The sequence below is a fragment of the Nelumbo lutea genome, chromosome 3, assembly GCF_056320005.1.
Source record: "Nelumbo lutea isolate HS-2025 chromosome 3, American lotus-T2T, whole genome shotgun sequence".
Classification (NCBI taxonomy): Eukaryota; Viridiplantae; Streptophyta; class Magnoliopsida; order Proteales; family Nelumbonaceae; genus Nelumbo; species Nelumbo lutea.
Window position 1 is genome coordinate 109,005,966 of NC_142686.1, and position 26,110 is coordinate 109,032,075.

The 26,110-nt window shown below is 38.2% G+C and overlaps 1 protein-coding gene across 5 annotated transcripts in view; it reads left to right on the forward strand.

Annotated features, from left to right (window-relative positions):
- Positions 1-9,088: 9,088 nt before the first annotated feature.
- The window catches only part of LOC148867527 (DnaJ heat shock amino-terminal domain protein (DUF1977)), a 33,473-nt gene continuing 16,451 nt past the window's right edge, over positions 9,089-26,110 (forward strand). The window contains exons 1-3 of one of the 5 annotated variants that reach the window (XM_088979704.1): positions 9,095-9,147; positions 9,281-9,384; positions 9,664-10,895. In XM_088979704.1, coding sequence (XP_088835830.1) covers positions 9,841-10,893 — 1,053 coding nt within the window. In that variant the 5' untranslated portion in view covers positions 9,095-9,147; positions 9,281-9,384; positions 9,664-9,840 and the 3' untranslated portion in view covers positions 10,894-10,895. Of the gene's footprint in view, positions 10,896-26,110 lie in introns of all 5 variants that reach the window. The other 4 variants (XM_088979707.1, XM_088979703.1, XM_088979705.1 and 1 more) reach the window with 4 other exon arrangements.

Genomic DNA, 26,110 nt, shown 5'->3' on the forward strand with positions numbered 1-26,110 from the left:
AATCATGTGATAACGTTTTTTCTTTTGGGTAAATTAGAAACTCTCCTTGTATTGTAGGGTCCGTGGCAAAGACTCCCCTATACTTTAGTTTGCAACAAAGATTTCCCTAAACTTTTACGTTATGACAAATACCCCCTCAGTCGTTAAGTAAGATGACGAAAGCTGTTAAATTATCAAAATACCCCACTAAACTTTCTCTATTTTATTTTTTTATTGCAACTCTCTCTTAAAACCTATTTGGTATTGAATCAATGCATCAACCAAAACTAGTCATCTTAAAAATACGTCTTTGGAGTTACTAACTTACTATCCTCTATTGAGGCTTTATTCCGTGTTGAGGTCTAGTTTTGGTCCAGATGCATCAACCAAAACTAGCCATCTTAAAAGAATAATTTATGATTTTCCCATAAAAATTAATAAAAGATGAAAATTAAATATAATTTATTTTGTCTACCTTAAATGATTTATTTGTTTTATTCTACAATTATGTGTAAAATAAAAACACTATATGTTAAAAATAAAACATATTTATTATTTAAAAATGGTTGTTATTTAAATAAAATACTAAATTAATAAATATTCCCAAGAATTAATAAAAAATGAAAATTATAATTATAAAATTATAAGAGAGATAATTATTGTACAATGTTTGAATGTTCTAAAGTCCCGGTATTATTTATTGTAATATTTTTCTTCATATAACCTATTGAAGTATGCATTTCTCATGTGTTTATATATTATTCATAGATAATTCAGCTTTTGGTTTAGTATGATTTTTTTTTAACTTATTCGCCAAAAGAAAAAGGGATTATAGTTGATAAGGGCAACTTTTGGGCTCTAATATCAAGAAAAGTAGTATTTTTAATATAATTTCTAAAATATGTTAACTTTTTAAACAAATATCAAAAAGGGTAAAACTGCTGTTCATTTTCTTCCTCTTGCAACCATTCATCAGCGCCATCGCCTCCGACAACTTTTTCGCCTACCTCTGTCGCCTCCGCCCACCTCCACCTCTGCCTCTACCCAACGTCACCATCTCCGCCTACCTCCGCCTCCGCCTCCACCTGCGCCCACCTCCGGCAATGTTCAAGTGTCACATTTCTAGGTCTACACGCTGCACCTCTTGAAGCAAAACTCACTGCAGAACCCTTTGAAAGAGTAACTTGACATGATATAGAACCTTTTGATGATAGATGAGGCTTATGAGCTTCATCTTGCCTTGTTACACATTGACAAAACTCCTCGTTCACACATTGCTCATGACATTACTGGCCTGGCGTGTGGGACTTCTATTTTTCAGAATGTCACTGCTACGGGGGTTGTGATTCAAAGTGCACTCCAGCAGAGATGCAACTAAAATCATTCTGTAAATCTGCAACTTGCTGGTGTGGGTGCATTATTTGTGGCATTTGCTTTGAATTATTTGACACTGATAGGTAGAAATCTGTTGGCCAAGAAGGATGAGAGACCATTTGAGTGCATCTGGAATGGTTTTCAAAAGCACTCTACTGGAACTGATCCTGCAAATCACTTGGAACTATTCAGGAACCTGTGAGTGCTGAGAACTTCATTATGAGATTCCATTACATGCTCGACCATTGCTTGACCACCTAGATTGGATGACAGTTGGGGCTACCTGAACACATCACTCTTTGATAAAAGGTTCAGGTGCTGCCGACTTTGTTGCTTTTGTTGATGTTGATGTTGAAGGAATTGTTGTTGTTGAAACTGAAGAGGCTATGATTGAAGCTTTTGCGGTTGTTGTTGTGACAAATGCTCTTGGTTCAAATTGGATGATTGAAAATTCATCTTTGGCGACTCATCAATAGTTTGGACCTTTATATATGGTGCTTGTTGAATAGCCTACAAGTTTGTTTGGTTGGCTATCAAGGGAGAGTCGGTTTTTGACTTACATTGCAAGCTCACGGTGTTAATATTTTGGTTATTAATCATAGGTGCAACAGATGTAGGTCCATAAAGGTTTCCTGGCCTAGATAGATTAGCAACGCTAATCCATTGCCAAAGGCGGAGGCGAAGGTGGGCGGACGTGTTGCCGAAGGTGGGCAGAGACAGCGGTGTTGGGTAGAGGCGGAGGCGGCAGAGGCGTTGCTGGAGGTTGCCAGCAACGCTGATGAATGGCTACAAGAGGAAGAAGATGAACATTACTTTTGCCCTTTTTCATATTTTTTTTAAAGTTAACCTATTTTATAAATTATATTATAAATATTACTTTTATTGATATTAGGGCCCAAAAGTTGCCCTTATGAACTATAATCCCAAAGAAAAATAATGTAAGTTTTTCAGCTCAGCATCTTCAACTTCGTCAAACCATCGCTTAACAAGATTGCCTCCAAAGTCTCCGCCCCTTGTAGGTTAGGAATGGCAACGGGGCAGGTTCGGGGTGGGGATTACATTCCCCATCCCCGACCCCGACCCCCAAATCACCCCCCATCCCCGTCCCCAATCCCCAACGGGGAAAGGAATCCCCCCAACTCTGATCCCTATCGAAGATCCGAATCCTCGAATTCCCCATCTTCTCTCTTTTTATTTTCTTAAAGAGAAGATGGGGAATTCAAATTCCTAAACTGCAAATTCAATTCAAATTCCTCTCTTATTAGTATTGACAGCCTTACACCAATATTTGTTGCCATTAACAAAAACAAATTTCCTTGATCTACGATATCATCATACAATTTGGTTGGGATACATATATTTTAATGGGCATCCAGATCTAGGAATGATAACAGGATAAATGCAGCAATGACCAATGTACAATTAAGATCATTGAAGAAGCAAGACATTATTGTGATAGTGAAAAGAATGAGAACAAGGAAGCAAAATACCAACAACTTGGAGGTTAGGTCAATTCAGCTAGTCACTCAGGCTAAAAGGTTTTTTTTTTCAGCCTGTAAAAACTCCATTCTTGCTTTGTGAGCAATCACCATGTCTTCCCAGCCCAACACAAGCAAGTCCAGGCAACAAACAATAATTCCAATAACTGATAATAAGAAATAGTAATAGGCACCGAAAATAGCTCAAAACTATCTGAAAATCTACTTGAAAAGATCGAATTCAACCAATTCTTGCACACACAGACAAGATGGTAATAATCAAACTCTGAAGCAATGAAAAGCATAAATGCAATTGAGACAATGATACCAACTTATGGAAAAAGCAACGAATAGAGAGAAAGAGGTGGTTCTTACTTGCCAATGTCATCAAGGTGATCATCAAAATCTACAATGCCCTTCCACTTCTAAAACAATATATAATCCAACAAAACAATGTTTGCTGAGGGTTCCTTAATGGTTAATCGGCTATTTTCATCTGACCTAGTTTGCTTCCAACTCCTGGTTCATCCCTTGTATAAAGCTGGTCCACTGGGGAAGGAAAACATAAGCTTTGTGAAAGAACACAACATCTTGCCCGGTACCATGGATTAGCTACATATTATAGTTTAAACTTTAAATGTGTTATATCATCAAATGGGAGAGAAATGAATTATTACAAGACATACTGTGTAATTGTGTAACTTGTGTATGAAAAGATCTCCAATATAAACCCATAACTCATTGATCTCTTATTTATACATAAAGCCAAAAAAAAGTTGCAGGATATGGCGTACAACTCACTACATCTCTGTTTTACTTTTGGTCCTCTAAGCATTCTTCATCTTTTTTTATTGCAAAAAACTAAAACACTGAAAGGATAGGGTGCCACAGCAATTAATGTTGTTAAACCTTGTTCATGGGGATCTCTTTTCCTTCGTCCCATTAAAATGGTAAAGGCTCCGAAATAAAATAAATAACAAGGTCTAAACAATAGTTGGAAAGCTATAGATAACATGAATAACACAAGGAAAGATTGGACAACTTATACTTTAACTAAAGATCTAGCTGTGCATACTAAAAAACTATAATATAATTTGCATTCCAAACAAACAAAAAAAAAAAACAAGAAAAATTTTATCCCAAAACACCTCCTAAAGGATTCATGTAGCAGTTAGCAAGTGAAGTCCTTCAAACCAGAAACATACTATTTGATGGTTCATACCTAGATGGTTGGAGAACTATCCCATATCAAATACTATTGCATGAATCCTCAGGGAAAAATTTTCATTAGACAGATTTCGTATGTTTGTAATTGCATCTTAAAACAATAGTCTTAAGGTGCAATTTGACAGCTTTAACCGGCTCCGTTTGTTTGAATACAATTTCATTTGCTCTAATATAAATTCATGAAAGTACAAATGAGAAAAAAAGAAGCAAAATATGATATCACTATAGATGAAATTGCATAGGGGCGAGAATGGGTCAGTTTGCTTCCATGGTTTTTGTCAAAGATGGAAATACTTATTAACAAATAAAGTATTCAAAGTATAGAAGGTAAGCATATGAAGAATAATACCTTCGCTTTGAGCAGTGACAAACTCCAACTTGTTTGAGTTGCAAAACTACATCCAAACCACCATTAATAATCATTGAAATAAAGATAGAACACAAGGGTGGTGATTACCTGACAAGAAAAGCGAAGAGAATGCTAAACAAAGTAAAAGAAACGAAGAGAATGTTGAACAATAGTTTGGTTTCTGAAATCTGAATACACCAACCATGAAAAAAATAGAAAAAAATACCAACTGACCAACCTACAAATGAAGAGAGAGAGAGAGAGATTCAACACCACCAACATTGAAATTAAGATTTGTCCGACATTCAACATCAAGTAAAATGTACTAAATTAAAAAAAAAAAAGTTTAACTTCAAAACAACCCTTTCATGGTTTATCATGAAACATTCAAGTAGTTTTGCTTGATTGAGATTGACTTATTAAGAGACTTTCTTGCAAAAATTAAAGTAATTATTTATTACAAATACAAATAAAATCACAAAATTCATGAACATTAATAAGCATATTTAATACATCATCAACATCAGAATCATATTCAATTGTGCGGTAATATGCATTTGTAACTTTCGAATGAACACCTAAAAAGAAAAGATAATAAAATAAAATTAAAGACATCAAATTAGATATACATCAAAGAAAATCAATAGTTTATAATATTAATTCCAATACATTGTACTTGCTTCAATAACCAATTTTGGGCACACATTAATGCTTCAAAAGTTTCAACATGAAGTCTACTGCGATGAGGACTCATCAATCTACCACTGGTATTACAACCAGAGTCAAAAGCCATTATTGAAACGAGAATAGCTAAAATGTTCATAACAATCTTCTGCAATGTTGGATACTTAATTCCATTGAACTTCCACCAAGCCAATATATCAAAATCTGGATCTCTTGGCAAAACTTTATCCTCTAAATAATGATCAAACTCATATTTTATCGTCGTATCATCAGAATCATCAATAAATGAATCATACCCATAGAGAAAATTAGAATCTATAAAATCATTAATTGTTGGACAATAATATTAAGATGAAAAAATTCCCTTCCACAGATGAGTATTTTTGCTAGAGTTTGATCTTGATTGATACTCATTGTGTAAATTACAACAAGTTAACGAATCCTCATAATTCCATCTGAAGCAAAACTTCCATAAAGTTTATGAAATAAATATTCTAATAGCTTTAACTTGAACATTGAATCCATAACACATGTTACGGCCATTACTCCATGAATGATGCACCAATACTTATCAAATTTAGCCATCATACTTGATGCCATTGTTCTAGTAATCTCATTAGAACATGAGAGCCACTTAGATAATGAAAGGCTAATATCACAAATCAATGGAAAGAACTTGTTTGCTGTTGGATATTTAGTCCCAGAACATATTTCAATTACATTATAAAATACTCGTAACCTCTCACAAATCTCTTTACCTAAATTTCAATTATTATCAGTTCGCAAGTATTTATACAAACGCTCTCATTTTTTCAACCGATAAAACACATTTTATAAATTAAAGCAACACTAAGCATCAAATATGTCAAGTTCCACCGGGTCTTACAATCAATAACCACTTTTTTGAACTTGATATTTGCAACTAACATGCCGCTTCTCTAAAAACTTGCTATTTTTTGGGTGATGCTACCAAAAAAGCTACACTATTTCTAACATTTTCTATGCCTTCTCCAATGATCCCCAAACCATATTGAACAATCAAATTGATAATATGAGCACAACAATGCATGTGAAACAATTTTCCATGTAATATAAATGTACTAGTGTTAAGCTTACTCAAGATAAACTCAACTAGGGAATCATTAGTGGAACAATTGTCAATTGTTATTGTCGACAACTTCCTATCAATATTATAATCCATCATGCAATCGACTAAAACATTAGAAAATGCTTCTGAAGTGTGTGGACATGACACATAAACAAACCTAAAAATACAATATTAATTTACTAGTAAGAACAAATCTCAAATATTTGTTTGAAAATCAAATTACTGATAATGCAAAAAAAACTTTAACAATGTACTAAGAAAATTAAATTTTAAAGTAACGTGTTGAAAACTAAATACCTTATAATCCGACTTTGCATCTCACAACTATCACCAGTGAAATGCGCCGTGATAGCCATAAAGCCTTTATTTTGGTTGCTATTCGTCCATATATCAGTAGTTATTGCAATCATATTAGGACTCTTTTCCAAAAAGTGCAATGTTTTTTATTTCGCGTTGTCATATATCTTCAAAATGTCACTTTTGATAGTATTCTGATAATGAACCTTAAACAGAGGTTGTAGACCAGTTGTGCTTTCCTAAATCTACAATGTTCGACCATTGAAAGTGGATATTCATGTAAAAGTATAATGGAAGCTAGGTTTTTCCTTGAAGCATATTGATCAAAATGATAATTACTAACACAAACTTTCCCATCATCATTTATCTGTTCTTTTACTATAACATATTGCCTTATATCTTCATAAGACCTTATTGGACAAGTCTTATAATGGTCATGCAAATGAGTTGTCCCACTTTTTACTACTGCCTCAAAGCTTTTTATGACAATAATTACACTTTGCCTTATCTACCCCATTCACTTTTATATTTTTGAAATGATTCATAACAATAGATGTTAATTTCCTTTTTACACCAATAGCAGCATTGGGGGCTTGACTAAGTGAGTTTGAATTATCAACCAAAATTTCTTTAGAATTTTGAGTGGGAGATTCAATGAGTGATTCACTCGGAGAATCGATTGTAGTTGATAAAGCTGGAGTTTGAGAGTGTTCAAGTTCAATTCCAATTGGAGATTGATTGCTACCAACAGGTGTCATCGATTTTGAACTTTTAGTTTGAGTTTCCATATTTTAAAACTAGAAAAAAAAAACTAGAAAGCAAAAAATCCAATCAATTATAAATCTAAAAAAAAAACTAACACCAAACATGAATTAAATAATAAGTATGTATGAATATGGTGACCTTCGATTAACAAATATCAAATTATCAATACCAACTTATATCAAAATATCAAATGCGAAAACACAAACCCAATGTGAATTAAAATTTTCCATAAAATGATAAAACTAAAAATTCTAATGACATGAACAATTAAGTAATTATTCAAATTATAAAAATAATAAACAATAAAATTAATATTTTGATAAAATAACATATGGTAAGTTGGTAACAACCTAATAGGGATAGGGAGATCTGAAGGGTGATTTGAGTTTAACCCATACTACATTTCAAGGTTCAGCTCATAGCCTCATACTACATTTCAGAGTTCGACTCATACTGCATTTCAGAGAGATCTGGAGATTGAAAGGTGATTATTCATTTGGGTTCGGCTCATAGCCTCATACTATTGCATTTCAACTAGGGTTCGACTGAAAGCTTGAAACTGCATTTGAGCATTTCATTTGGGTTCGACTCATACTTTCAACATTTCATTTGGGCTCGATTGAAATTGCATTTGAACTCAAACTCTGAAGTCTGAACTAAGAACTATATTAGATAATTAGGATTTATTTTCTAGAGTCTAGAATATAATGGAAATCAATAAAAATTTAGACTTGAGAGAATGACTGAGATTGAGAGTATGAATGACTGAAACTAAGAGAGAGAGAGAGAGAGAGGGGGGGGGGGGAGAGAGGACCGTTGGGAGAGTTTATGTCGATGGTGACTGATGAGAGAAAGTTTGAAGGGTGACAGTGATGGCGAGGATGACTATGACGATGATGATGAAGGTCGGTGGTCGACGAAGACGAAGTATCTCTTCCTTGGTTCTCTGGCCTTTGTCGAGACTCGAGACTCGAGTATCTCTTCCTCTCCTTTGTCTGACGGGCGAGTGGGTAGTGGAGACAGTCAGCAATGGCGGTCGGCGATGAAGACGAAGCTAGGGTTTATTGGTTTTGTGGTTCAGTCGCCTCTCTTGTCGCTTCTCTTGATTCTATCGAAGACTGGTTTAGTCGAGGGTTTTATTGATTTCTTTGAATTATGTTTTAGTTTTTAATGTTTTATGAACAAATGAATAATTATTATACTTATATAATATATAATATAATAGAATAGAATATTATACATAACATTAGTCGGGAACGGGCTAGGGCGGGGATTGCATTACCTGTCCCCGTCCCCATCCCCGATTGGAGATTCAGGGGTAGCCCCATCCCCGACCTTGACCCGATGGGGTCGGAGAGCCCGAATACTTGTCGCGGGTGGGGAAAATTGCCACTTCTATTGCAGGTATCGTAGATTTTTTCATTTTTTTGGTAAAAAGGCATCATACAAATTGAGTTCACCTGCTAACAACGTTCCAATCCTCTACCAACGTAATCTTGCACCGCACATCTCATATACATGACGCGTCTCACTTCTATGGTGGATCGAACCTGATGGTGAGATCGTGCGGTGTTAGATGAAGTTGGTAGAGGGTTCGAACGTATTTTGGTGGCAGAAAATATCAACTTAGAGAAATTGGCTCGGCTTCGGCACGGTAGTTATCCACTTATCCTCTGTTTGGAGTGCAAATACGTGGCCCATACTAAGGGCGTTATAGTAACTTCAGGCTAGTATTTTCAACCTCGAGTTCCGAAAACACCTCTACCTGGCACTTGTTTGCACCGGAGGGCGAGTGACGTCAAAGAGGGATTAGCATTTACCGAGAGCAGAAGAGTCATCAACGCCTGACCATAGATGGTGATGGTCTCTCTCATTCGCCTGTTGCTGTTGGTTCAATTGCTCTCTCTCTCTCTCGTTTGTCGGGTGTTATTTCTAGTTTCCACTAGAAAATTTCCTACTGTTTTTTCCCGTTTTTGATTAATGTTTCTCTCTTTCCTTTGGCTTGCATTTCTCTCCCAGGTAAGCTCTAGATCGGCTTTGAATTCGGGATGGGTTTTATTCTGATACGACAGCCCAAATAACTGCAATTCTAATCGGATCGGGAACTTATATCTGCATTCGCGGTAGGGTTTCGGATATTGTTGCATTCCGATGAAACCCTAATTCACATCGCTTAAGTGTGGAAGTTGGTTGAATACTTGAAATTCATGGATTTGGATAGTTGATTAATTGATAGATGAAATCTGAATATATATTTCTAGTAGTGGGTTTCGGGTTTGTGGTTTTGTATAATTGCTCTTTGGGGGTTGACGGAGTAATTCACGCTGAAACCCCTACTTAAATATTTTCGAGCTTTGTGGCTCTGTGTCTTGGTTTTGATATTGACTATTGTCGGGTTTCAGATTGCTTGGAGGAGGAGAGAGATTTGAAGGATTTGTCTCATAGGCTTGTCTCAATTGTTCAGATCAAATTTGTTTTTCTTGCCTTCAATTAGGTTGGTTATTATAGCTTTGCACGAAACACTAGTTACTTAGAATTTGCATTTTGGAATTCTGGAATTTATAAGAGCGATATCCATCATGGATAGCAACAAAGATGAAGCTTCGAGGTGCATTAGGATTGCTGAAGCAGCTATTGCATCTGGCGACAAGCAGCGTGCACTGAAATTCATTAAAATTGCACAACGCCTTAACCATAATCTGTCTGTTGATGATTTATTGGCTGCATGCCAGAAGCTAGAGTCTACGGCTTCCACTTCTTCTACTGAGGAAAAACCTAGAGATCAAAACCAAAAGGAGCCTAACCCCTCTAACCATGCTGAGTTTTCAAATGGCGAAAGGAATTATACTGAAGAGCATGTTAGGCTGATTCGTGAAGTGAAAAAGAACAAAGACTACTATGCAATACTCGGAGTGGAAAAGAACTGTTCGGTTGAGGAGATTAGGAAGGCTTACAGGAAGTTATCTCTCAAGGTCCATCCCGACAAGAATAAGGCACCCGGTTCGGAGGAGGCATTCAAGAAAGTATGCAAGGCTTTCAAGTGCTTGAGTGATGAAGATTCAAGAAGGCAATATGATCGGACGGGCCTGGTTGAAGAATTTGAGTACAATCAGCAGCACAACGTTAGGAGGAGGAGAAGAAGAACCGGTCATGACTACTTTGATGATGATTTCGACCCTGATGAGATATTCAGATCATTCTTTGGTCAGCAAGATATGTTTCGGACTGCTCATGTGTACAGGACTAGAGGAATGGCGAGTCATCAAAGGGAAACTACTCATAGAGAAGGCTCTAATCTTGTCGTTCTTCTTCAAGTTTTACCGTTCTTGTTTATCCTCTTGCTAGCATATTTTCCTTTCTCAGAGCCTGATTATTCTCTTCAGAAGAACTATTCCTACCAGTTTCCCAAGATTACCGAGAAACATGGAATAGAATTTTATGTTAAATCATCTGATTTTGACCAGCAATTTCCTCCTGGAAGTCCTTCCAGAGCTAACATTGAGGATCATGTGGTGAGAGATTACAAACATCTCCTTGGCCGCTACTGTCATATTGAGCTACAAAGGCGTCAGTGGAATAGAAATTATCCAATGCCTAACTGCGATAAGCTGAAAAATCTTGGAGTATTCTGAAGGTCAGATTCAATACTCTTTGGTTATTTGATTTGATCTTATTCTGTCAATGCTTTACTTTAAGTGTAAAGATATGGAGTTTTATTGGAGAAAATTAGCTGTTTAAATCCTTTTGCTTTCTTTGTTGATTGACACTTCTTTTTCCCGTTCATCTTCTACCAAGCATGCTTTGTCAATGAGTGGTTATTTTTTTATTAATTCCTTTGGAAGTTATGAACTTTAAATTAACAATTTATCATATCATTCCATTTCAAACATGCTAAATTGTGCTTTATTAACTTGATCAAGTATTGGATGGTTTCTGCCCTAGAATAGAAAGTTATTATTATTTCTTTTAATTAAACATTTTAAAACTCCTATGGATTGGTCAGTGTGTAGCGCTGCTTCAATGCATTTGATTGCCTGGGTGACATGGTCATAGCTGGTTATTCTCATAACCTTGAAACAAGCTACAAGATATTCAAATGACAATTCCTAGTTCCTTTGATGAATTAAGTGGCAGGGCTGGCCTGATGCACTTGAACAAGACTGAAGACTCCTTGACAGTTCGATCTGAAATTTCCTCGTATCCTAGCCTGCAACAAACTGAATGGTTTAGGGCACATACATTCTAGGCAGGTAGTCTAACTGGATAGTTTGTTATGCTGGTGAACTGGCACTTAACCTCTTAGCTTTGCGAACCAGGTTTACAAATAGTTTTGATGTAATACTGTATTATATGCCACATGAGGGGCTTTTTTGTCTTTCCTCTTCTTTTATTTATGTATGGTCGCCCTAGTATTTAATCTAAAGCTGGTGTTTCCAGCAAGAACTTTTGGCTCATTCTTTTTCTCCTCTTCTCCTCCTCCTCCTCTTCTTCTCCCTTGCTGAAAACATGGTATCAGAGCAGATCAATGCTCTGTAAATTTCTTCTCTGCATTGGTCGAAGGATTCCTCTGTATTTTCTGGACTGAGAATGAAGGATGCAAACTTGTCCTGGACCTGAGAACCGTTCGGCTGCATCTCTTTCATCTGTTCTGGGCTGAAAGCCTGAAACTGTGCAGAAGTGATTCCAGAAGTTGTTGATGATTGGTTGAATCTTCCTAAGAGGTCGGCTGTTCTTTTCCTCTGTTCTTTCTTACTTTGTCTTGGACTGGAAAACCCAGAATTCTCTGAGACTGAACAGGGACACTTATTTAAACCCTTTTTTTCTTGGTTCTTGGTGCTGATACCAAGAACAGGTTAAGGTTTGCCTCTATTGAATGATATAAGGTGGGTTTAATCCCTTCTTTGTGGGTCAGGTGATCCAGAAACCAATTTTCATGTGAAGTAATTTGTAGGTCATGAGTGACCTGGTCTGGCTGACTGGTATAACAGTTATTTACTGATGCGTGTGGCTAATATTAGCCTTGGGGAGATCTGTTACACCTGTTAGTGTTCAGGTGGCTAGTACAGCAACAGAATACTGATGTTTGTGGCTTATATTAGCCTTGGAGGCCTATTTGACCCATTAAAGTGTGTTACTACAAGAACTGAAATTGTGTCCCGACTGTCAGAACACTTAGAGTGAGGGCTGTGTAGTTTTTTGTGGGTATGTGGACTGAAATCATGAATATTGAAGATTCTGCAACCTCAGGAACCACCACGAATCAGGGTGGAATTAGTAGTGGTCACGACTCCATGAATTTCCCAATGACTATTACCCCTTTGGATGGTAGGAATTACTTGACATGGTCTAAGGAGATGCGGCTGTATTAAGGCAGGATATGCTATTGGGAAAATAAAGGAACTTAGGGCTGGTACTGCTGAATACGTTAAGTGAGACCAAGAGAATTGCATGATTATGTCATGGCTTTTAACATCTATGTTACCATCCGTCAAACAGAATTTTATGTGGGCCGAGACAGCAAAAGAAATATGGGACGAAGCGAAGGCAACTTACTAAGAGCCTCACTATGCTAGAATTTATTAACTACAATCAATATCTTCGACATGTAAGCAAGGAGAAAGGAGTTTATTGACCTATTATTCTGCCTTCACTTCAATTGGGAAAGAATTAGACTTTTATCAGAGCATTGATTGGGAAAGTGAAAAAGATGCAAAGGCCTATAAACAACTAATCTCACAACAAAGGATGTTTGCTTTCTTTTGGGTTGGAATCCCATGTACGAACCTATTCGTGTTCAGATTTTGGGCAGCAAGGATCTTCTGTCTGTCCAAGAGGTATACGCACTTATTCAGTCTGAAGAGTTTAGGAAGTATGCTCTTCTGAGTCAGATTTTGGGTATAATTGGGGTTTGTCTCTTAGAAGAGGCCTTAGGGAATCAGAATTGGTAACGGTTGTGGACTTAATTCAGGTATTGAATGGGGTGGTTTTGGATCTGTCAAAAAGGGACAGTAGAATTTGGACTTTATCCCCCTCTGGGGTTTTCTCTTGTGCTTCCTTCTTTAAATCCTTGGCATAACAAATCAACATTTCTATTCAGTCTTTCCCAGTCAAGGAAATATGGGGTGAGCCAATCCCTTCAAGGATTGGAGCTTTTTGTTGGGAGGCATTCCTGGAAAGATGTAACGCATGTGATTTACTCAAGAAGAAAAGGCCAAATTGGTGCTTGTCCCCAAACTGGTGCACCCTTTGCAAGGCTAATGGTGAAAGCTCTTATCACTTACTAATTTCTTGTCCCTTTGTTTCTGATATATGGGAATGGTTTATCTCTTTATTTGATTGCAGGTGGACCCCTCCACCATATATATGAAACTTGTTTGCCACTTCTTTTCTTAGATGGCCTAAGAAAAGGGGTAGGGTTATGAGGAGGTGTGTGAGGGCTGCCATTTGTTTGAATATATGGGAAGAAGGGAACTTTAGGACTTTTTCTAATAAGGAAAGGAACAAAGAAGGTATCATTGAGGTAATAATGGTTAGGGTGGTGCATTGGTTGAAGTCTTTGGATATGTTTGCTGATGTCTCTACAGATATGCTGCTGAATAGCTGGCTGGAAGTGGCAAATTCTGCTTCGTTTTCATCACTTGCCTCTCCTTTGCGGTCCCCACCAGGCCTAGGTGTGTAAAACTGAATTTTGATGGCAGCAGTGAAGGTAATCCTGGGTAATCCTGGGCCCTTGTGTGTTGGCGGGGTGTTCGGAGATGAGAATGGAAAGGTGATTGCATTGTTTTCAGGCCCCATTGGCAATGGTGACTCTCTCAGAGCTGAGATATGTGCCTTAATGGAAGGCTTAAGAAAGATAAAGGAGCTGAATATTCATAGACTAATCGTTGAAGGAGAATCAAAGTTGGTTACAGAAGGATAATGGACTGTGGAAATATGCAAATGAGGGAAGGGAGGCTAAATGGCTAACTAGGGGATTGGAGGTTCAGATTCAATGGGTGAAGAGGACTGCAAATGCTTTTGCAGGTACATTGGTGAAACAAGGGGTGGAAAGGGTATAGATGTTTTGGGCTATATTGTAATCATATTTTCTTTTTTCTTTCTCAGGAGAGTTAAGCCTCTTTACCTCTTCTCAGAATGTTGTAATATTATTGTTCTTTAATAAAATGAATTTTATTATTGATAACAAAAAAGAGTAGGAAGTTTGCTAGGAATCCTCTTAAGGGGGAGATCATTGCTCTAGCTATAAGGGGTAACACTAGGGCACCAAAGTATTGATCTTCTGATCAAAGAGTTTGAACTCCTCTTCCAAAAGGTACCTTTACTTGTTCTTTTTTTCTAAAATCCCTCAATTCCAACCCCAAGTCCCAAGGGTTCCCCTTCAAAGAAGTTTGGGCGCGACCTATTCCTCCAAAAATTGCTGGATTCTGTTGGGAAGTCTACTATGGGAAAATCAATACTTTGGAAAACTTACAGAAAAGGAGACCCTTTCTTTGTCTCTCCCCAAATTGGTGTTCCTTGTGTAAGGCCCAAAATGAGTCTGTTTCCATTTGCTGATCTGTTCCTTTGTTACAGCCTTATGGAGTTGGAGTCTTGGTTTATTTGGAGGTAGGTGGTCTCTGCCATCTGATTAGAGTTTGTTATTTAACCCATCTTTTTTTGTATGACACACTAGAAGAGGCAAGTTCATGTGGAAATGTGTCAGTGCAGCCACCTTATGGACTCTCTGGGAGGAAAGGAATGCGAGAGTCTTCTTAGAGAAGGAAAGAAGCTTAGATGAAGTGAAAGACTATATCCTAACAAGAGCAATACATTGGTTGAAAACCTTGGATATATTTGCCGATTTATCTTTTGATGACCTGTGGAAGAATTGGCTAGTAATAACTAATACTTCTACAAAGAAGAATAGAAGCTTGTTAGAATGGAATCCGCCTCTAGAAGGTGTCATCAAATTAAATTTTGATGGAAGCAGCCAAGGTAACCCTGGGCCTTCAGGTATAGGGGTGTCTTGAGGAATAAGGACAGCAACATCATCTCCTTATTCTCAGGACCGGTGGGAGTGGGGGACTCTACAAGGGCAGAAATACTAGTTGAAGGGGATTCTCAGGTGGTAACAAGGTGGCTTCTAATGTTCTACATGTTCCAAAGTTACCCATTAACTTGTTGTCCATTAGTAGTATTGCTCATGCCTTGAATTGCTCAATAACCTTTCTTCCACATTCTTGTGTTTTTCAGGATTTGGCCTCCAGGAGGACGATTGGTAGAGGGAACATGGTGAATGGTCTCTATGTACTAGAGAACAAAGTTGGTTTTACAGTTTCAAAGTCTTTGAGTCTGTCGAGTAAAGTTAGGTTACTTTGTGGCACCGCCGTTTGGGCCAAAATGTACTTTGAGTCTTTGAAGTATTTGTTTAAGTCTTTGTCTGTTAGTGACTTTCAGTGTCAAGTATGTTAACTGAGTAAACATTGTAGAACCTCATTTCCTTTACGTAATAAAATATCAGAGTTTCCTTTCTATATTGTGTATTTAGATGTTTGGGGTCCTGTTAATATTCCAACTAAGAATGGTTATATTTTATCTCCTTTATTGGTGACTTCCCCCGCCACACTTAGGCTTATCCTATGCATTCACAGGAGGAAGTTCCTAAAATTGTAAAAGATTTTCAGCATATGGTTTACACCCAATTTCAACTAGAGATCGAATATTTCAATTAGATAATGCCAAGGAGTACTTTCATGGGGACCTCACAGATTTCTTGGCATCTTGTGGCTCTCATCATAGGAGTTCATATGCTAGAACCCCTCAACAAAATGGGGTTGTAGAGAGAAAAATTGACATCTCCTTGAAGTTGCTCGGGGATTGATGCTATAGATGAGTGTCCAAAAAAGATTTTGGGTGGATGCTATCCTGACTGCTACTTATGTCATTAATAGGACACTATCTCGAGTATTGGAATATAGGTCCCCTCATCAACTCCTCTTCCTTAAGCACCAATGTTTTCTATACCTATGCGTGTCTTTGGATGTAAGCGTTTTGTTCATGATTTCTCTCCTACTCGTAAACTTGATCCGAAAGCTACTGTGTGTATTTTTCTTGGTTATCTTCTTTCTCAGAAAGGCTATTGTTGCTTCGACCCTGTGTTTAAAAAATATTTTTTCTCTATGTATGTATCTTTCTTTGAAGAGTAGAAATCTGTTGAATTAAAAAATATGAAAGAAAAGTAGTTTCTTGAAGAGAGAAGGAGAAGAAGAGAAGAAGAGAAGAAGAAAAGTTGAAAAGATGAAAAGAAAAGAGAGCAATAATTTGGCCGCCCCCTTCACTTATTATTTATACTAAAATTAATAGAACAGTACAAAGACAACTATGCCCTTATAGGGAGGCAAAACATAAAACAACATATATAACACTCAAAAACATAATAAATCTTGGACTCACATAACTATTATGGTCCCCACCTCCTATTTAACAACTAACATAAAATATCTACTCAAAAACATCATAAAACCGATTAATCTTCAACACTCCCCCTCAAGTTGGGAGTAAATGTCACACATTCCCAACTTGCGTAGATCACGTTCAAGCTTGTTCTTTGCCACCCCTTTAGTGAGAACATCAGCCAACTACAACTCTGAAGAGACATAAGGCAAACAAACTTCTCCGATTGTTACTCTTTCTCTTTTAAAGTGTCTATCAACTTCAATGTGTTTTGTTCTATCATGCTAAATTGGATTGTGGGCAATATTGATTGCAACCTGATTGTCACAGTATAACATCATAGGTTTCTCTACTTTCACCCCAATTTCACTCAAAAGAGATCTAACCCAAAGAAGTTCTGAGACACCATGAGCCATTGATCTATACTCAGCCTCTGCACTTACCTTGCCACAACCGCTTGCTTCTTACTCTTCCAGGAGATCAAGTTTCCACCTACAAAGGTACACACTCCTAATGTAGATCTCCTGTCATCTAAGCATCCTGCCCAGTCTGCATCTGTATAGGATTCTAGCTTTAAATTCTCATGATTTGAGAAAATAATGCCTCTGCCAGGGTGCTTTTTCAGATATGCAAGTATTCTCTCAATAGCTTCTCAGTGCTGAACCCAAGGTGCATGCATGTACTGACTCACAACACTGACAACATAAGAAATATTTGGTCGTGTCATACACAAATACAACAATCAGCCCACCATTCTTTGATATCTCCCCACATCCTTTATCAATTCACCATTCACACCCTTAATTCTGTGATTTGGATCAATTGGAGTGTCTGCTGGTTTGGTCCCTAGCTTCCCAGTCTCTTGCAATAGGTCAAGTACATACTTTCTCTATGAAATTAAGATCTCATGCTTGAATTTTGCAACTTCAATCCCCAAGAAGTATTTGAGCTCACCAAGATCTTTGATCTCAAATTCTTGCTGCAATGATTTTTTGAGATCATCAATCTCCTCCAGATAATTTCCTGTCACCACTATATCATCCATATACACAATTAGAATTGATACCAGAACATCTCTCCTCTTCATAGAGAGGGTGTCATCAGACTGTCTCTGTGTAGCCTTTGAACTTGTCAAACCAAGCCCTAGGTGACTGTTTTAGTCCATACAAAAATTTTTTGAGTCTGCACACTTTTTCTTTACCAACATTTTCATAAAAGCCTGTTGGAATGTCCATATATACCTCCTCCTGTAAATCACCATTGAGGAAGGCATTTTTGACATCAAGCTGGAACAAGGGCCATGAATAGGTGGCTGCTAGAGATAAAATGATACAAACTAAACTCATCTTAGCTACTGTTGCAAAGGTTTCCAGATAAGTAACACCATAGGTCTGAGTATACCCTTTTGCTACTAACCTTGCCTTGTACCTCTCTATCTTGCCATCGGCCTTATACTTCACTGTGAAAACCCATCTACATCCGACTGTCTCCTTGTTTGGGGGGAGATCAACTATTTCCCAAGTTTGGTTTTTGACCAAAGCATCCATCTCATCTTGCATGGCTGTTTTCCACTCAGGTTTGGAGAGAGCCTCAGTAACATTCCCGGGTATAGACACAGAATATAGGGAAGAAAGAAAAGCACGGTAGGAGGGTGACAAGGCATTGAAGGAAAGATGGTGTGAAATGTAGTGGGCTGTACACTTTCTCTTCCCCTTACGAAGTGCAATGGGAAGCTCAAGGTTAGTGGGATCAGCTGCAATAATGGTGTTAGGGACATGAAAATTATCATCAGAAAACATAATAGGCTCAGGCTCAAGAGGAATACCTGGAATTGTATTTGCCAAATCTGGAGTTTCAGAAGGACTGACAGAGAGTGGTGTAGGTTGAGGATGTGTGGAGTTAACATTCATCTGCCGGCGCTGATATTTCTTTGATGCTGCCAATAGTGGCTCAGGTAATAAAAGTGGAGGTGCAGGTGCTGGCTGAACTGATGGAGGCACCAAAGAAACAAGAAGAGGAACAAATTGTGAGTTCTCCTCCCCAAAACTCTCCCCCTGAGGAGAAGCACTCGAGAAGAAGGTGGATTCAAAGAAGGTAATATCCATAGTGACAAATCTGCTCCTCGACACTGGGCCATAACAACAATACTCCTTTTGGTTCTGAGCATACCCAAGAAAAACACATTTCTTAGCCTTAGTATCCAATTTTTTTGCGATGAGGGCCAAGAATGTGAACAAAGGAACACAACCAAAAACCCTCAGAGGTATATGAATTATCTCCCCATCTGGAAAAAAAAGACTAAATGGCTCCTTAAACCCCAAAGTCCGTGAAGGAACATGGTCAATCAAATGCATGGCTGTAAGAACTGCATCTCCCCAGAACTGCACAGGAACTAAAACACACACCATAAGACTCCTTTGCCACCTCCACAATGTGTCTGTTTTTCCTCTTAGCAACTCTATTCTGTTGCGGTGTATATGCACAACTGCTCTGATGAACTACACCATGTTCTAAGAGATACGTGGTCAGGTCATTCTCAAAGTATTTTCTGGCATTATTTGATCTAAAAGCCTTAGTTCTCACTCATGAGAACCATCTAGTGGAACTGTCATACCAAGTTAGGAACCTTATCACATGATCTCATCAAATACATCCACGAATTTCGTGTATAATCATCCACAAACAAGAGAAGGTAACGGAATCCTCCCATGGAAGGGATATGATATGGCCCCCATTCATCATTGTGAACAATATTAAAAGCAGTACTTCTTTTATTACTTGGTTTAAAATACTGTCTACAATGCTTTCCTAACTGACAATTTCACACTCGAAAGTAGATAACTGAATAGACTCAAACAACAGTGGGAAAAGACATTTCAAAAAACTAAAAGAAAGATGTCTCAAGCGATTGTGCCAAAGCATAATCTGGTTCATTGACTCTGACCCACTACTACTGTTGTTGCTAACACAATGGCCCTGATGTCTTGGAATCTCATCCATAAGGTAGACTCCATTCACCTCACAACCACTCTCAATCATCTTCTTTGACTCTAGATCCTGCAAAACACAATTATCAGGAAGAAAGTCATTGAAGAATTCAAATTTTTTGTCAAAGAACTAACAAATAGTAGGTATGAAGTCTAGGGACATGTAAAATAGAAGACAGAGTTATATCATTGGTCACTCTAACTGTCCCCTTCCCAACAATGGGCATCTGTGAACCATCTGCTGTAGAGAATCTGTTTCTACCAAAGCACAACTGATAAGAACTAAAAAGGGTAGGGCATTAGTCATGTGCTCAAATGCTCCTGAGTCCATATACCAGGGAGGTCCCTCCTTACCTGAAGTGGATGCAAGATTTGCAGTTGCATACGAACTACTTGTATGTGCAAAGGAAGTGGTGTAGTTGGCTCCTGCATTCTGCTGTCCATCTGGAAGGCTAGAGCTAGGTGAATCTTTTTTACTCATAAGCTGTCCAAATTTCTCCAATTCTGTTCTCACTGCTGCTATTGCAATGGATTCCCAATCAGTTTGGGAAAGAGAGGTTGAAGAGTCTCCTATAGAGGCTACATTTGCATTTCCCTTCTTGTTTCTTATCCGAGCAGTCATAAGATTTGGATGAATACTCCAAGTAGTGTCCCTGATATGCTTAGGCTTCTTGCAATAATCATACACCAAGTCCTTCTTATCTTCCCTTCTAGTCTCACTATTCCCCCTGTCTCCATTTGGCTTAGGTTTTGTTGTACCAACCATAGCCGAGTGGTCAATTCCAAGCTATCTTAGCATTACATTCCTCCTATTCTCCTCTCCAGAGACAAAGGCATAGGCCTGAGAGAGTGTCACACCCTCCCTAGAAAGAATATGCTGCCTAGCAATGTCAAATTCAGGGTTCAGCCCTGCCGAGAACTCAAAAACCCTATTCCTCTTTACCAGTTTGTGATTAGTTGCTGCATCATTCATACTTTCCCATACCACAGTTTCTAAGTGATCTATTTTCTGCCATAGGGTTTTCAACATGGAGAAATACACAGCAAGAGGTTTTTCTCCCTGTTTCATACTTATCACTTGATTTCTTAACTGATAGGCTTTGGCTTCATTTTGCTTCTGAGAGTAGGTTTCACTCACTCCATCCCAAATCTCCTTAGTAGTATTAGCCCATAGGAAATTTTTTGCAATATGAGGTAACATAGAATTACACAACCAGGACATTACCATGTAATTCTCCTGCACCCATCGGGAAAAGTCTGTATCAGGTTTCTTCTCCCCAGTGAGATACCCTAATTTTCCACGGGCACCAATAGCCATCTTAGCTGATTGTGCCCACTCCAAATAATTTGTACCATCAAGTTTTACTGTAGTAATGATCTCAGACCAAAAAATGTCACTACTACCTCCAACACCTAGTCCCACAGTACCGGTAGATTTTATCTCGGTATTCCAACTCTCCATCTTACTTCAAACTGTTCAACAGTAAGAAAAAATAGATTGGAGACCTTCAAAAAATAATTTGATATCACACACACAGAAACCAACCCTTCCAGAAGAAGAAAACCCTAGCTGGAGGGAAATCTCTCTCCTCTCCACGCCTCCCAACAGAGAGGAGTGAATCGATCATTTCGGGAGGCTCAGAAAATTCCAGAAACCAAACCACCCTCTTCAGAAAATCAAAGGAAAACTAACAATACCTGGGCACCCAAGATCAGATGAAAATCAAAGAGTCCAACTTTTTTGGGACTCTTCGCCGTACTCCAGTTCTTCCTGATTTTGATGCTGAACAGTAGATCACCTTCCTGATGACTAGATCCCACCAAAAAATCCAAGAATTGGGCAATGTATAGCCAGATCGATCAGCCCTTTACTACTTCATGCAATTGGCTGATCTAGGGCTGCATGAGAATGCTTCAAGAAACCCTAGCTGATGCTCTGATACCAAGTAGAAACCTGCTGAATTAAAAAATATGAAAGAAAAATAGTTTCTTGAAGAGAGAAGCAAGAGAGAAGGAGAAGAAGAGAAGAAGAGAAGTTGACAAGAAAAGAGGACAATAATCTGGCCGCCCCCTTCACTTATTATTTATTTTAAAAATACTAGAACAATACAAAGACAACTATGCCCTTATAAGATGGCAAAACATAAAACAACATATATAACCCTAAAAAACATAATAAAATTTGGACTCACATAACTATTGTGGTCCCCACCTCCTATCTAACAACTAATATAAAACATTTACTCAGAAAAACATCATAAAACTGATTAATCTTCAACAGAAGATGTTCCCCATTTTTTTGTTTCTCCTTAGAGGGAGAGTATAGTTGAGGAGAAACAGAGTTAAACTGAAATTTTATTGACTTCTATTCCTGATCCTCCTCCATTTCGTGTCTTTCGGAGATTGCGCTACGAAAATCATGGCCAACAGAGTTTAGTTGCTACAAAGCTGCCAAAAACTATGCCATCAATGCCATCGGAATCTTAGGGGTTGGTTCCTTCACCTCACCCAGGTACTATTTGTTCCAGTTGATGCTCTTGAACCTATTGATATTGACACTTCAACTTCTGATCTGAACCTCCTATTGCAAAAAGGAAGGGTGCCAGATCATGCACCACACACCACCCCATGTCTCATTTCTTGTCCTATGAGAATGTTTCATCTTCTTTTCGTGCTTTTTTATTTGCCATTGATAGTGTTCCCCTTTCGAAGAGTGTTGCGGAGGCCTTACTTGTTCCTGAGTAGACAAATGCAATGAAGGAAGAGATCAATGCTCTTCACAAGAATGGCACGTGGGAAAGGAGCTTGTAGGGTGCAAATGGGTGTTCTATGTAAAACATAGGGTAGATGGCTCTATGGAAAGGCACAAGGCTTGACTTGTTGCAAAAGGCTCCACACAGGTGTATGGAGTTAATTATGTCGAGACCTTTGCTATGGTTGCAAAAATGAACTCTGTTTGAGTTCTTCTATCTTTAGCTGCAAATCTTGATTGGGAGCTTCATCAAATTGACATAAAGAATGCCTTCCTGAATGGTGATTTTGAAGAGGACGTGTATATGACTTAACCCCTTGGTTTTTGTGCTAAGGGCAGTGAATAGAAAGTCTGCAAATTGAAGAAGTCTTTGTATGGTCTAAAGCAGTCTCCAATTGCTTGGTTTAGTAGGTTTCACCAGGCAGTTCAATAGATGGGTTTTAAGCAATGCCAAGCTGATCACACACTCTGTAAAGAGGGAACGAGAAAGAAATACAACCTTCATTGTCTATGTAGATGATATTGTTATTACTGTAGACTAGGTCTCAAAGATTAAGAGACTAAAGAAATTCCTAGCTACACAGTTTGAAGTAAAGGACCTGGGGCAGTTGCACTACTTCCTTGGAATTGAAGTTGCCCGCTCTCAACAAGGCATCTTCATTTTCCAAAGGAAGTACGCTCTAGATCTCCTAAAGGATACAGGAAAGCTAGGGGCTAAACCTGTGAAGTAAAGGACCTGGGGCAGTTGCACTACTTCCTTGGAATTGAAGTTACCCGCTCTCAACAAGGCATCTTCATTTCCCAAAGGAAGTACGCTCTAGATCTCCTAAAGGATACAAGAAAGCTAGGGGCTAAACCTGTTGATACACCTATGGATGTAAATAATAAACTTGGGTATTGCAGTGGTGAGCTTTTGAAAGATTCAAGGCAATATCAAAGACTTGTGGGTAGACTTCTCTATTTATCCATGACCAAGCTTGACATTGCATATGCTATGGGTGTCCTTAGTCAGTTCATGCGTGCACCCAAGGAGGTGCACCTAGAGGCAGTAGATAGAGTTCTTAGGTACTTGAAGAAATTCCCAAGGACATGTTTACTCTTTAGGCTCCATTTGGAAAGAGTACAAATACAAATTTGTAGAGCGCAAAACCTTATATTTTGTATTATTTTATATGGATTTGTACTCCTTCCAAACTAAACCTTCAGAAATATGGACACATGGGGGTAAAGGAGTAAACAGATGCTGATTGGGTCAGCTTAGTGGATGACGGAAAAGACACTAGCGGCTATTGTGCCTTTGTAGGTGGAAACCTTGTGACTTGAAGAAGCAAGAAACAAAGTATGGTGGCTAGGTCAAGTGTAGAGGTAGAATACAGGGCTATGTCACATGGAGTTGCAGAGTTACTATGGACCAATAACCTATTGGGTGAATTAGGATTTCCTTTTGATGATCCTATGTCACTCTACTGTGACAACAAAGCTACTATCAACATTGGAGCCAACCCAGTTCTCCATGATAGAACCAAGCATATTGAGGTTAATAAGCATTTCATCAGAGAGAAAATTGAGAAGGGGCAAGTGTGCACTCCCTACATTATCTTCAAAGAAAAACTTGCAGATGTTTTTACTAAGGGATTATGTTCACTGTGGCATTATGATCTTTGTGACAAGTTGGGGATGATTGACATCAGCGCCCCAACTTGAAGAGGGGGGGGGGTGGTGATGTAATTTGTAATATATGTTGTAGAGGGGCTTTTTTGTCTTTTCCTCTTCTTTTTATTATGTACGGTCGCCCTAGTATTTAATCTAAAGCTGGCGCCCCTAGCAAGAACTTTTGACTCTCATTCCTTTTCTCTTCTCTTCTTCTCTTCTCCTCTTCTTCTCCCTTGCTAAAAACAAGTTTCATTTGTTATCCTCCCTCAATAGATTTGCACCCTTTTAGCTCCCTGTTAAGTAAGAGAATTAGCAAAGTAATTTGTTGATCTATGAATCCATGCAATTGACAAAACTCTCTACCCTGCTAGTTGCTTGATTTTTCTCAATGTTGTCTATGCTGCCACATCCCTTGATTTTAATGTTGATGAGTCCCCAATGCCAATAGGGCCTGAAAACAGGGGTGCAATCAAACTGATCCAAGACAAAATTTGGCTTGTCTTGGCTTAGTTTGACTAGAATACTCCTATACTTGAGTTGAAGTTCAGGTTCGGCTTGAAAAATATTTATTTTTTTATTTTTTTTTCAAAAAATGGCCGATGGTAGATCAAGGCAAGATTTCATCAAAAGGTTAAGAGGAAGAAGGTGAGGTAATTGAGGGGGAGGGCAAGATTCAGGAAGTTATTATTAGAAAGATGTATGTAGGGAAAGATGGGGTTAAGATGCAAGTTAGATGGCATGGAATTTGGGAGTCTATTTGAGGAGGAACCTAATAAGTTGGAGATGGCCTTTTCTGAAGAAGTGTTGGAATTGATTGAGGGAAATGGAAGTAGATAAAGTGCCAAGCCTAGATGGTTTCACAATGGAGATTAATTAGAGAAGTTGGAGCTTTATCAAAAGTGATCTATTGAAGGTATTTGATGAATTTCACAACAATATGGCACTGGAAACGAGTTTGTTTTATGATTCATTATGCTACTCCGTATGAAGAAAGGGGCAATAGGATTAAGAGACTTTAGATGGATCAACTTAATTGGCAGTGTATACAAGATAAAGCAAAAGTCTTAGCAAAAAGGATGAGGAAGGTCATGGGGTGCATCATATTTGAATCTTAGGGTGCTTTTGTTGATGGGAGATAGATAATTGATGGGGTCTTAGTAACAAATGAGCTGATTGATTCAAGAATAAGAAGCAGGGAACCTGGGTTTTTATTAAAAGTAGACAGGAGAAGGCTTATGACCGTATTAGCTGGTCTTTGTTGGGTTATATGCTATAAAGATTCAACTTTTTCTAATAAGTCTCTAAAGATTCAACTTTGATTACAAGTGGAAAAACTGGCTGAAGGTGTGTTACAACAGTGATCTTTTCAGTGATGGTAAATGGCAAATTAGTTGGAAGATTTTGTAGTTCCAGGGCAGTTGGGCAGGGAGACCCTTTGTCTCCTTTGTTGTTTATCTGCATAACAGAGGCACCGAGTAGGATGGTTCATAGGGCAGTCGAAGGTGGCCTCTCGAGGGATTCAAGGTGGGTGAGTAGAGAGGGGTGGCATTACCATATAGATGGCAGTTTATTCTTTGCAAAAGCATTACAGGAGCACATGGAGACCATTCACATGATCCTCATTCGTTTGAAGTAGTATTAGGCCTAAGAATAAATTTGCATAAAGTTATCCATTGGTAGTAGGGGAAGAGATCAATGTTGGGCAATTGGTAGATTATGTGGGTGCAAAGTAGGTAAACTGCCTACAAGGTATTTGGGGATGCTTCTAGGGGAGAAATGTACTTCAAAAATGTTTTGGGAGCTGGTATTGTAGGGAATAGATGGAAGATTGGTGTTGGAAGGCAAGATACTTATATAAAGGAGGAAAACTGACCTTAATTAAAATTTTTACATGCCTGTTATGCTCCTTCCCAACATATCTAATACCTTTGTTTCCAATCCCAACAAGTGTATCCAAGGTCATTAAAAAGAAAATGAGAAATTTCTTATAGGATGGTTGGAAGGAAGAGTTCAAGTTGCATCTAC